This window comes from Furipterus horrens, unplaced genomic scaffold (assembly GCF_987537825.1).
Source record: "Furipterus horrens unplaced genomic scaffold, mFurHor1.1.pri manual_scaffold_7, whole genome shotgun sequence".
Lineage (NCBI taxonomy): Eukaryota > Metazoa > Chordata > Mammalia > Chiroptera > Furipteridae > Furipterus > Furipterus horrens.
In genome coordinates this window covers 16,493,823-16,507,599 of record NW_028327177.1, presented here as the reverse complement: position 1 = coordinate 16,507,599, position 13,777 = coordinate 16,493,823, and the positions used below count along the sequence as shown (strand labels likewise).

At 37.9% G+C, this 13,777-nt stretch overlaps 1 protein-coding gene across 1 annotated transcript in view; it reads right to left on the bottom strand.

Annotated features, from left to right (window-relative positions):
- Positions 1-918: 918 nt before the first annotated feature.
- TRPS1 (transcriptional repressor GATA binding 1) overlaps positions 919-13,777 on the bottom strand; it is a 189,972-nt gene continuing 177,113 nt past the window's right edge. Inside the window, exons 4-5 of the mRNA XM_090283432.1 lie at positions 6,833-6,955; positions 919-3,822 (exon numbers count right to left, since the gene is read on the bottom strand). Of these exons, the coding sequence (XP_090139558.1) occupies positions 2,761-3,822; positions 6,833-6,955 (1,185 nt within the window). The 3' untranslated portion in view covers positions 919-2,760. The remainder of the gene's footprint in view (positions 3,823-6,832; positions 6,956-13,777) is intronic.

Here is a 13,777-nt window from a genome sequence, read left to right as displayed (position 1 = left end):
GTCTGAGAAAAAAAAAAAATCATATGAAAATAAAAAGGCACACGTGCCAAAAGTGAACAACCTATTTGTGTGTCTGACTTACTGAAGAAACTACTGATGGAGTCGTTTTACCCCAAAAGTCATACCTGTAATATTGCCCACCTTAACCAAACTTCTGGTATTCTGCTGATTTGAGCAGTCCACATACCATGTTGTTTGAGGATTGCCAGAATTGACTTTGTTACCAGCCTTTTCACTATGAAAACTAAATACTGTGTTATTGTGTGGGAAATCTCTTTTTTCTTTAAATCATTATTTGCCACCTCTCAAGTCTGCCTGTACATCTGAGATGCATTCATTAAATTCCTAAGAAAGATACATTACATCACATCGTTTGAATGTCAAAGCTCCTCATTTCATCTCTTTATTTCAGTTTATGTGAATATCAGAGCTATGCAACAGGTGAGATCAGAATAGAGCCCTTTAAAAATGAAACTGAAGCAGAAGGCTTAGTCCTGATTTCTTTCTCTCTGTCTGTCTGTCTCTTTTTATACATGAAAACGAAAATGCAGGAATGGAAATGACAACACAACATCAGAAAGACATGTTTAAATTCATTCGCCACAACAGTCAGGAACTGGTTGAACTCTACCTGCCATTCAATCTTAAGAACCGACCCGGCACTGTGAAAAAGAAACAAAACCCCCAACGAAACAAAACAATACAAAGCAACTGGGAATTAATGTAAAAAATGGAGTGCAAACGCGACTACAGAATGCAATAAAAACATCAGTGCTGCAGATTTCAGCAGCACTCATCAAAATAATTTCTGCAACGTTTCATCTGAAACATAGACAAAGCAATAAAAAGAGGATATATGTTTATCATTTTAAGCATAACAATGTGAGTTAAGAGCTTAAAAAGTAAAAAAAAAAAAAAAAAAAAGTACTTGGAATGAATAGTGCTACCCTTTTTTATCCTAAGTAGGCATAAAAATATTTTCATTTCCTTCTTGTTTTCCATACCATTATATCAAGAACTTTCATTTGTTTCATGTTACCGTTTACAATTTTAATGCACACACACATACACACACACAAAAAAAGATATCTACCGCAATAGAAATAGTTGCTTCATTACCTTGTTTGCTACATTTGCAAATGTAAACAGCTAGGCAGAGCCAGAACTGACTCTAATGCATGATGGAATATCTTTGTTGCATACGTACACTGTAGAAAATAATTATTCAATATGTCAGGCACCATTATTTGAAATGTAATACATTAATATTTACTAGAAAAATAAGTTTTTTTTTCCTATTTGTTCTCCCAACTTCTTTAATGAAATAAGTTAATCTGACAGTGCATCCAGTAGCTTGTAATATCTTCTACATCTCCGTGGCAAAAAATAAACTACTGGTTGGGACAATATAATGCAAATTATTAAAGTCAGTCCTTGTACATACATCCTTGTAGCAAGCATTGAGGCTCGACTAACAGCACCTTTAACCAATTATTTAATGTTCAGTTATTTAGCCCTATTTCCCTGAGCAGTTATGCTGAGGAGCTTTCCCTTCATGGATAGTTTTACAAAGCCTTAAGTTTTAAAAGTACTACGAAGACATACTTCTAAGAATCCTATTTAATGCTACTTAACTAAACCTGTATAAATCTAATGAAGGGATGGATTGGTACACACACCGTCAGTCTGTGGTAACATAACCTTAGACGCTGCCTGACCACAAAGTTTGGAAATTATATTTAACCAAAAGAAAAATAAATAAATACAGCAGGTTACCTTGTGGAGAAATACCATGTGTTCTAAACCAATTAAGCCTATGGTCTGAACTTCTGTATCCATCTAGTCTTTTGAACTGAGGGGACACCTTTAGTTACAATGTGCCAAGAGAGATTAGTGACCAAGAGGAGGCTTCAAAAACAAATCCACACTGGTTCATCACATGCAAGAAAGAAATACCTGGCTAAAATAAAATTACTACATAAGCACTGAGGACACTGGTTTTAAAAATGCATATATATTTGGACAAAATGAACCTAAAATGCAAACAAAAGGACTACTTTCGATAGGAGGATTCGAACATCTAAAGGACAAAAATATCAGAGAGGGTGTGCATGTGTATGTACAGGCAGGGCTGGCCAAAATCATTGTGCCACACTTCTTGCTGATCTCTCCCCAAGCTTAACCACAGCTCCCATTTCTAGCTCTCAGTTGGAAACATGGTCAGTGAGAGGAGACTGATGTAAGAGGGCGCCATCTTCCTTCCACTGCCCTGGAGATTAGATTTCTCCTCCTCTGCCTAGGATCTCACGATATTTCTAAATTTAGGCAACAATTTATGGGTTTTTGAACAAATGGGCCAATGGCCAGCCCAATACTGCTTTAGACTCATGGTATGTAAACCCTTTCAAATTCTAGACAGCTTTTGATCTCTTTCTTTACAAACATAATAATTAATAGTCTGGTGATACTTCTTATGGATGGTATCTACCATACACGTTCACCAAGATAGTCTGACTTACTAGGTTCTAGAACATGACTATTTACCATCTTCCATTTTTTTTTCTCACTGACCATTTGTCTCACTTTTTAATCTTGGTAACCTACTCATCAAAAGAAAGAATAATAAGAGAGGGAATTTCATGTTGGGTAAGGCAGGCTCTATGAAGTATTTTTTTTAATAGGTCTTCATAAGACATTACAAGCTATTGAATTCCCATCAAGAAAACCTATTTCTATTTAATTGTGCTAAGTGCTAAGGTTTTACTCTTTAGGTTTCCCATTTTTTTCCGCTTGTGCATTGTTCCTATGGAGGCCTCTCTGGATATGAGTTGTAAAGTCGTATTTGTCCGTGCAAAGATGCTGGCATATGCTGCACTGGAAAGGTCCACTGTCACCATGGCAACTCATATGCAAAGCATACATCACTTCATCCAGAAAGACAATGCCACAGTGCACACATTTTGTTGAAAGTTCATCTTGAGTACTTCTATCGACTTTCTCTGTTTTTACTACATTCAAGGGACCTTCATTTTTTACATTTGATGGTGCCTTCATTTTCTCCTTGGAGGCACCGTTTGCAGTTGGCCCAGGTCTGGAATGCTTGATCGCCAAATCTAGAGGAATGTCATTGTCTGATCCAACAGCTGAAAAATGAGGAGGCAGATTGAAGGTGGGATAAGGCACATAGTTTTGGCAAGGATTTGGTAGGCCAGGAACATGACTCAAGTAGTGCGGATTCCCAGGAACGGAGAGCTTATATTTACTCCAGAACCGCAGCCAATCAGCTTCACTCTGGAAGTCATTATGTACAAAGGGGAGTCCAAAAAGGGGGTACTGGTACTTTTCAATAGGGCTGCCTGGTGGTGAATAATTTGGGTGTTTTGCAGGTCTCATGTACTTTTCTATGGGACTGCCTCTCTCAGAACTTCCTTTCCCTTCCGACACAGATGAACTATTTCCTGGGTCTCCAGTACTTTCCTGAGGACTTTTAATCTGAATGTGCAAAGGTTGCATCCTTTTGTGAATATCCAGAGGTTGGCTGACCAGAACTGGCTGCTGAGCAGAATGGCTTTTAGTCAATGAACCCTGGGCTTCATATTTACTCAGGCTGGGGAGCGGAATTTCTCTCTGGTGACTTTCAGTTAGATGATCTTCTGACCTTCTCTCTAAGGGGCTCCCATTGACTTGCTCCTCGCTGCCACCCCTCTGCTGTTTGTTGAGCTGCTCAGCCTGAAGTGCCTCTGGGTTAAGGCGCTTTCTTGTTCTTCTCCTAATAATCTGCTCACCGTTGTTTTGTTTAATGATGTTTAGAGGCCTGGGAGTCTGCAGAGAACGCAAACACAATACATAAAAGGAAAACATTAAAAATACATTAAAATGAATTAACAATTCCTCGCAAATAGAAACCATGCTTAAGTTCAAAGCAAAGATAGGCTTTATGTTATAGATTTACTAAAGCTCCTCCTTTTGCCCTAAGCAGGACCAGAGGAGGAAACTAAAGTGCCCTTTTTTAAACCTAATTAAATCATGCCCATCTTTGCAGGGAGGACTAAAAACTTTAATCTACTTAAAAACAGCTTTCCAAAGTCCATGGATTTTGGAATTGCATCATTTAGCGATAAACCCATGTAGAAAGTTATGTGAAGAAATGTGATTTTTCTGAAATATTTCTCAACTTTTGAGTCATGCACTAAGATGTCAACATCGTAACATGGGAGATAGGTTTTGATAAAAACTGTGGTAAAATTATGCATTGCTACAGACTGAATTGCGTCCTCCCCCAAATTCACGTGCTGAATTTCTAACTCCTAATGGGACTATATCTGGAAAGTGTATGGATGTTGGGAGTTAAATAAGGTTAAATGAGGACACAGGGAGAAGGCGGCTGTCTGCAAGCCAGGAAGAGAGCCCTGACCCCAACCCAACCACGCCAGAGCTTCGATCTGACTCCCAACTTCCAGAATTGAGGGACATATATTTCTGTTGTTTAAACCACTCCATCTATGGTGTTTTGTTAGGGCAGTCCAAGGTGACTAATACATATATCCTTCTATATAAGTGAAAATGTGAATATAAATTATTAAATATCAGAGCACACACACACACACAAAAATCAAACTGACAGAATCATGAAGAAAGGTATCAGGTAATCGAAGCCATATCAGTGGGAGTTGTTTTTTTCTTTAACCTCTCAGTTTTGTTTTTCTCCCTTTAAAAATATTTTATATTCAGTAGGGAACACTGTACATGTTGACTGGTGAAGCATTTGTTTTATGTTGAAAATCTAAATTGATTTGTAGCCTTGGTTCAAATATCCGATCTATCATTCTGACTCTACTCTGTACTTAAATTGAATGCTGACTTATACCCAGCTTAAGAATTTTATTGGCTTAAGTATTACATGTTTGGTATTTATATATACCTAAAATCCATAGGTAAGACTATAATAAAAACTTAGCTTAAAATAAGAGCTCTAACTTTGATTTATAAAATCAAAAGAATAAGTTTAATAAATTAATGCATGTTTCCAGATTAAAAATTTAGAAGAACCTTCAACATGCTAAATCTTATCGTCCTAAAAGTTTACTGAAATCAGAAACTAATTTCCACATAAAATATTAATCTATACAATGTGCGATTTGTGAATTATTCCTGGAAAAGATGCACCTTAATGCACCTTTTAGATATTAAACAAAACAAAAATATGAATCTTTTTGGAATGTTTCTAGTATTGTGAAGGTATTTTGAAGGAAAAAAAGATAACATACTTGTTACTAACAACTCAATTATTGGTTTCAGAATAAAAATCAAACATCCATTTGGATATGCTATATTCATTTATTATTTTTTTCAGAATATTTAGGTAAAAAGCTTATATTTACATTGTGAAAGTATGCAGTATTTAATCTATCTTATAAAGAACCCTGAAATTTGCAGTAATATCTTTTTTAAACTTTCATAACCTTGTGGCAGTCTTTGACATGAAATATGAGCATAACCTTTATGTATTTAAATTCACAATTTAAAAAACCCTCCAAACTGAAAACATCTTGTCTCTGGAGAGATGAATGTTAAAATACTTGTAAAAAGGACAGTTTACTTTACATCACAGTTGTTAAATTATCATAAGCTAGAAGGCAGTAGCTTAATTAATTCCTAGCCTATGATTGGCCAGAGTTCAATTAAAATCATTAATGTCAGTACTCATTAAATGGAAGTGTATTGCTGTGTTTAAATAGTGAAGGTTAAAAAAAAGTAAGGTGGTGTGGTGGTGGGGGTGGGAAAAATCTTTCTCTTAGCTACATGCTAATCAGTAAGATTTTAACAGTTTAGCACTAATTAGTATTATTGGCAGCATCCATTTTTTAAGGAGTGCTTCCAACAGTCCATTTATGAGGACATTTTGTCTAAAACTATTCCCTGTAGCTGTGAGCTATTCATTGGCTGTGCTAAAAGCTACGGTAAAACGCCAAACAGGATGAAAAACGTGGAGGGAAACAGACTTTTGTTTACTACATAAGAGTATTCCTATTTTTAAAGGCAGCTCTTGTCAGCAGATAAACTTTATAAAAAAAGAAAATCCTTCAGGAAGTCAAAAGCATACACAGATGGGAGAATTTGTACATTTAAAATTTATTATAGGAATCTAGCTAAATTTTGAGAGGAAGTTACTGGACATTCTCCAATAAGCATAGTAAGAAGCCAGCTAGAGATCTTAAAACACAAAAGCACCTTGCATCTTACTCTATTCTGATATGTGCTATTCAGGCCCTTGGATACTGCACTTAAACATGCATTAAATGTGCTGCAGAGATTCAAGGACATTCCCCGGTCCTAGTTTAGAACTGCTCTTCTCAATGTGCCTGACCTCCAGACCCCAGGGCAGCCAAGATAACACCTGCAAATTCCAAGGTAAACTGGAAAATCAACATTCTCTCCCTGCTCTATAGTTTATACTGGACCTGGGAGAGTCTTCTTTAAAAACAAAACAAAACATTTTTATGTATTTTTGAACTTTTAGGAAAGTTGTCTCCTACCTATATTGAGTTCACCCAATTTGGATAACCATTAGTTCAACTGTCTGTTATGTGAAATTCCCAAAACTCAATAGTTTTCCTTTTTTACACCGAAAGGAAGATAATGCATTACTAATGATCTCAACTGTATCTCCCCATACCATCTAAAGCCATTCCACCGTAAATCCCCTGTGCACTCAAAACGACTGCATTAAACAGCGGGGGGCAGGCACTGCAAGCCAGGGAACGGTCCTCAGCACACCACAGACCAGGCCACTTTCTAAAGCTTTTCCTGACACAGTCTAACAAGTGCTTACCGAGTGAAGCTTCTGGTAGAGGCCACACGCGTTGCATACGTATCCGCCATTTGCATTCTTTCGCCAGAGAGAGGTCTTTGTGGTCAAGCAATTGGCACAAAAAACACCCGAGCCTCTACGCCTCTGAAACGGGGAAAAAAACACAAGGTCAGAGGTGAGTCACATGATCACTGGAGTTAGCCCAAATCAACCCAGGAGTTTTGTCTTTAGACTAGCAACAATGACAGTATAAAACCACACTGCCCATAATGAGGTCAGGTTCAATTGTGTTTAATAGGCACCACTGATTTTCATTATAATTAACCCTACAGTGATGGATGAGGTGTGTGCAACACCAAAGGCTCTGCACAGAAACAGCTTTAACTTTTTGAACTTTGGGTTTTGTGCCATTAATGATGGCTTCTAAAGGCTGAACCTTAAAATATACCTTTTAAAAGTGTCAAAACAAAAGTCAAAAGACAGAACATGGCAATATGTTTAATATACTTTGGGAAGGGAGGAACACGTGACAGCTGAGCTTTAAACTCTAGTCAAGCTTGGAATAAATGCACCGTGTAAACCATTTAAAATTATACCCGACTTGTATCTTTTTCTATGTCATTCATGTACACTCTCTATTTCCCAAATCCAAGGGAACCAGCAGAAACTTCAGGCAACTAGAAGTACGGTATTACGAATGAGAAGCCTTACGAAGTACTTGCGTAAGCCAGACAACGCCGTCACATCAAGGGCTATTTAATTATTTTATTTGACTGAGGCTCGGAAATCACAAGCATTTCTGAACACAAATTGATGTGCGTTGGGTTGAATCCTGTAATCACCAGATTCAAAAAAATAATCTAAGAATACTTAAAAGTAGATCATTAGTATTGATTGTTCCATTGTTGATATCAAGTAATGATTCCATTAAACTTCTCACTGAAACAAAAGTCAGGCCATGTTTGTAGGCACAAATACCAACAGGCAGGAAATGGAATTCTCTTGCTGCAAAAAGAGACAGCCTGAATTACAATTCGGCTCTCCTTTCTCTAGGAAGCAGAGCCTTTAATGATAAAATATGCATGTTAGATAAGGAGTGGGGAAAAAGTCTCGCTGCAACCCAATTGTATTATAAATTAAAAATTAAGAGCACTGTAAGTCAAAATTTCAGGGATTCATAAAATTTAGGCCATTTATTTAACTTGAGTCCATACTGTAGAGGAGTGGTATCTCTGCCAAGAAAATACAATGGTTATAATTGTACTCTGATACATTTCAAATGGAAAGCTTTCTGCAGACATAATTTTGGCTTCAAGACTGGAACACTTTCTTGGCATTGAAAGGGCATTTGATTCATCGGGTGTTTCACAATGTATCACTAAAAAGACCTGGTGAGCAGCCAGTTCCCTATAGGGTAATTTTTCCATCCAGATGCAAGTGCTATCAGAGGCCCTCGTCAGCTAAACTAATTATGATCTTGCAATTGCTGATGCCTGCTCACTCTAACATTCGACATCCTCCATTAATCATCAATACAAGGAAAATGAATGAAACGTAAAGAAATGAGGGCTGGTAAGCTGCACAGCCATAAAAATCTGAAATGAGAGCAATAATTTAACAAGATCGGGGAATGTTTTTAGTGAGCACAAAGTCAGGCTAACAATTGCCCTTTTCAACCAAGAACACGATTTCATTAGTGTAGCAGGTTGTGCTACTTTAGATGATGTAATAAAAGCTAGATTTTTCTCAAAGATAATCTCTGGCTCGCTCTCTGTCCTCCCTCTCCCCCCAAGAAGTCAGTACCAGGAATGTATTGCAAGTTTCTAAATCTCAGTAAGAACAACAGCAAACACTGGGTATCAGCCTACTAGTCCCTACTGTAAAAGTAGAGACTGCCGCTTCTTGAAAATCAATGAACTATTAGAGGTTGTGTTTATCAAACACTCTGGGGCTCCCTTTATCCGAAGTAAGTTGGGGAGCCTAGTCAGGTTATAATTGTGAAATTTCCCTGGGGCTATGCTGTCTTTTTCCTAGATCTAAATAACATGTTTGGCAAATAAACACCAACTTGATTCACATAAAGGCAATGTAAATGTCCATTTGGAAATGAACCCACATGGATGGCAGAGGCTCAAATTTGAATGTGTAACCAACCATTCACTCCAGCCTGCTTTTCTTTCTTTCGGCCCTGGGTGCTTGACACAGCTTGCCAAAGTGGGTGTGATCCTGGTTTCCGAAAGCGTTTCAATCCTTGCCCAATTTTGTGCTTAATTCTCTTGCAAAGAAAATGCCCTTCATTAGTTAGAGGGAAAATCCTGAAATTACAGCCCTGGTTTCCAGACATAGGTTGCTTTAAGCGCACTTATGCTCCAATAAAGGCTGGCATATTTTAGGTAAACCATATCTTATTTTAAATACATCAGGAGTTCCCTGGATTCACTTTCTCAGAGTCAGTGTGGCATGGAAGTTAATAATCAGATTTAGGGGTCCAGCTACTTGTATTCACAACACGTTTCTGCCTTTTGCTGGGTGCAACTTTGGGCTAGTTAATCTCTCAATGCTTAACTGTCTCCATCCTTACAGCGTGACATGCTGTATTAATGTGGGTGAATGGATGCAATTAAAACAGTTCCAGGGATGTAGTAAGTGCTCAATAAGTTAAGCCATTTGTCAGGGGGGTGCAACTGTATTTCTTTTGTAAGGTAGAAATATTTCATTAGTTGGTTTTATCTTCTTAATCTACGTATTAAACATTTTAGAAATACTTCAAAAATATAGTTCATATAGTTGGATATTATCAAATGCATTGCATTTGTGGCAGTCTTATCAAATATGAGAATGGAAAATTGAGTCAGAGTGAAATAGCTAGGTGTTCACACCTAGAATTCAACAGGAGTGTGCTTGTGTGGGGGTGGAGAGAGTGGGAGGTGGGTGAGAAAGATGTCACCAATTAAGTTACCTCCCATCTAAACAAATGTATCACTTTGGTAGGCACTGTAGGCAGCAGAGAAGGTGGGAGAAGTGAATAATGTCCTTAGCTGAGACCACAGAGTCGCAGAGCTGTGCCACATCTCTCTAAACCATGACAGAGACCAGAGCCCTGGCCTGGTCACATGATGTCTAATGCAACCAGGCTGAACGCAGTAAGGCACTGCTTTTGAAGTTCTCCACATCCTCAGCCCAGTCAAGTGCAGAGAAGCAGTTTGTTGCCAAAGGAAGGCAGAATAGAAGTTTCCCCTGCCCCACTTTTCAAAAACAAGCTTGGCCTTGTTAAAACACTAAAGACCTTATTTCAGTCCTAGTTTATCATGCATGACAGGGTTTTAAAATATTTTGTCATTCTTCTTTACACTATGTTTTGTAAAGGACAGAAATCATGTCTCCTAACTGTCATCAAATACTCTAAATAATAAGTACCTAGGACAGTGCTCTGTTTGGACAGCTAAACCTTAACGGTGTCTAGGACAACCTTTCTAGGTATTATTTTTATCATTAGCAGTCACTCCTATATTTGGAGAAAAAAGTAGCGTTTAAAAAAAAAAACAACAACATAATATCCCTTTTAAATGGTTCACCTTCCAATTGACAAATTTATCTCCAGTTAGGAAGAGATGGCTAAAGAGGTAGAAACTAAAATCAAGAGGAACCAAGCGCGCGCGCGCACACACACACACACACACACACACACACACACATCAAGAGGAACCAAGCGCGCGCGCGCGCACACACACACACACACACACACACACACACACATCAAGAGGAACCAAGCGCGCGCGCGCGCACGCACACACACACACACACACACACACACACACACACACCACACACACCACACACACACCCCCCTCCCCGAGAGAGAGAGAAATAACTCATGGACATTGTGAAGGCAGGGGAAGGGTTGGGTGCAGGGGGCAGAGAATAATGGCAAGGGGGATTTAATAATATTAATGGTAATGGAAAAAATACAATAAAAAAAGAAAAGAAAATCAAGAGAATTAATTTTCCAGCACAACACCCCACACTTATTTTTGAGGGACAGCGGAAGTCAGGTACTTGCTAGGTCCTGAGGTTACAAGGTCAGGTAGAACGAATCTCCAACTCTCCCTTTATAAACATCATTATAGTCACACATCGCCGATGGTTCTGTATGTGCCTGTGTATGTTTAAATACTATGATCGATTGCTTTCTCTTTTCCTACAAGCTGTTTGTAAGAGTTACTCATATTCTGTAAGTCCCTGAGCTTGTGCGGGAGGGAGGTGAATCACATCACAAGGGCAGAAACACTTCAGGGAGAGGAAATGACAGGGATAAGTAGCCTGGGCATACCTGAGAGGCCAGCTTGGCACAGTTCTGATTCTCCCTCTCCTCAGAGGCAGAGGGAAGCCACACTCTCACAGGTGCAAAGCAACAGGCAGTCAGAGCATCCTCTGCCTCTGGCCTTCTCTAAGTGTGCCTTCTACTTCTAAGTGGGGGTCAAAAAGGTGACAGACAGTGAAGGAAAGTCGGCTGCAAACCCAAATCTATGCAAGTCACCTCAATTGAAAACTTTTGCAGAGAAAATTCTGGAATCCGTAATTCAAGGAATGGTGTCTTTCTTTTTTTTCAACTAGAAGTTTTAATAATTTGCCTAGTAACATCTTAGGTAACCTTTGTGTTGCCTCCATGTTATTTCTGTTCACTGGTAATTTCCTGTGTGAAAACGGAAGGATAGTGGTAGGGGCAGTTAATTGCAAAAAATGTGAAGACCACCAAGCGATTGGCCTAGCACGTACTTTCCAGTGACCATTACTGAGAATTCTTTGGATCACTTGTTTCCTCTCTACATTTCAAATGTTTTATAACCACAATACTGATTTTTACAACAGCAATTTAGGTGATGAATTTGGACAATCATCCATGTCAGGATTTGAAATAGAAAGTGATAGACACATCCATCTTTTAACATGAATACAGTTTAAATCCAACATAATTTTTTCCCCTCCTGTCGCCTGCACCATGAAGTATCATAACTAGCTTTAAAAAAAATCTTTAGGCTTTACGTGCACAGCTCACCACTGTATGGTATCACCATCGTTAGATTTTTCTCAAAGGTCCCGACTCAAGTTTTTCTTATCAGGAACTTAAATTAGTCATTTATGTATCACCATGGTTGAACCATGGCACATGTGTGGATAAACCCAGATGTGACTTCAGCAAAAAAGAAATTTTTTTAAAAAGTTTTAAATTGGTTCAACTGTTTTTTATTGCTTATTTTATTATTTGAAGATCAGTCAGTAACAAACATTTTAAGGTTTTCAAATGTCATTATTAACAAAGAACTGATTTCATTTGATTAATAAACAGCAAATTTGATTGTATTATTCATTCAAGTGGCTTAATTTTAGAGACATAAATGTTCATCTCCAAGATATTAAAAGTCTCCATTGGTGAAGGAATTTGTGCAGAAATGATCCTTTAAAATAATTTTCTGAGTAGGAACCATACTAAAACCACATAATCATAGAATAAGCCTTGCTAGGCAGATTATTTACTCACTTTTTTAATGGTTTTATATCTAAGCCATTTTAAATGGAATCGATCTGAAATTTGATATATGTGCTGTTAATCTGGATGTATGTTAAATATTTTAACTCTTTAGATAATTTCTGTGTTTATTCAATTATATCAAGAGTCCTTCATGAACTTCATTTTAAAGCAATGTGCAGATAGCTATGATAGACACTTCAGGAATAATTTTGCAGTAATAAAATTTCGGTGGTAACTATAATTCAGTTCAGTTTTGAGAGTAAGTCTTTTGGTGTCCACCATGTGCCTGGCACTGTGCTGGGAGCTGAGGTTACAATGATGTATACGACAGACAAAGTCTGTTCTCTCAGAGTTTCCAGTAGAATCATCAAAAAGCACACTAAGTGTGAAGTTAACGTGACACAAACTGAGATTGTTCATGAAGACTGACAGTTTAATTCATGTAAATTATATGGAAACTTATCTGAAGAAATTCAAGTATCTCCCATGAATAAATCTCATTTAAAAGCTGAACATTTTCTCTAATAATCAAAGGGCTTATTCTCTGTGTTCCTTTATAAATATAAGTAATAATCTAATTATTTTGGAAACAAGTTGACACTTGCTTAGTTCCATCAGTACTTATGTGCTACCAATAACATTGCCTGTTAACTACAGAAAGACTTGATAAGACTTAAGTAACATATTGATTATTATGTACATAGTAGTCATCCAAAAACTATTAATAAATGATGAATATTATTTCTTCACCACTAAGAAACACAGAAGGCTATATCCCCCTCCCAGTTCCTCCAATGTAGACTTCACATCAGTAGACCCTAAAGAATATTTAGAAAGCAGCACTAAAAACACTTAAAAATAGATGGTGGCTTGCAATGAACACCTTTAAATTAATCATCAGAATTCTATCAGAAGCACAGGCTGGCCAATATTTTAGCAAGAGGGTGTGAAGAACTCTGCTGCAGAAAACATTAGTTACCAATATCTTGGCTGGCTTTGGTTCTCAATAAAATTGTGAAGAATCCGTTGAAATAACCTGCACAGCAAGTCTCTGCCCGCCTTAAAACAGCCCTCTTTGCCCTCACATTTCTTGCCAGACAACTGAAGAGACTCTACAAGGTTCAGCCAAGCACCCATCTTATAATCACCTATCTCAGAGTTTGGAAACAAAACCTGTTTACCCTGATTATTAAATTCACTTCCTCAACACAACAGCAATGATAATGGAGACCAGTGTAAGCAAAACTGACATCCCTGGCTAGGAGCAATGGAACAACATCTGTTCCAGGACATGAGGCAATACACGCTCTAGTAATCAGACATTGTACCTAGGTATAAATGTGCCTAAGACTTATGCCACTGACACGTCACCACACAGGAGTTGCCCAACACATCAGGAAATGCTAGCGTGCTAAACACATTATTAGCTCCACTTC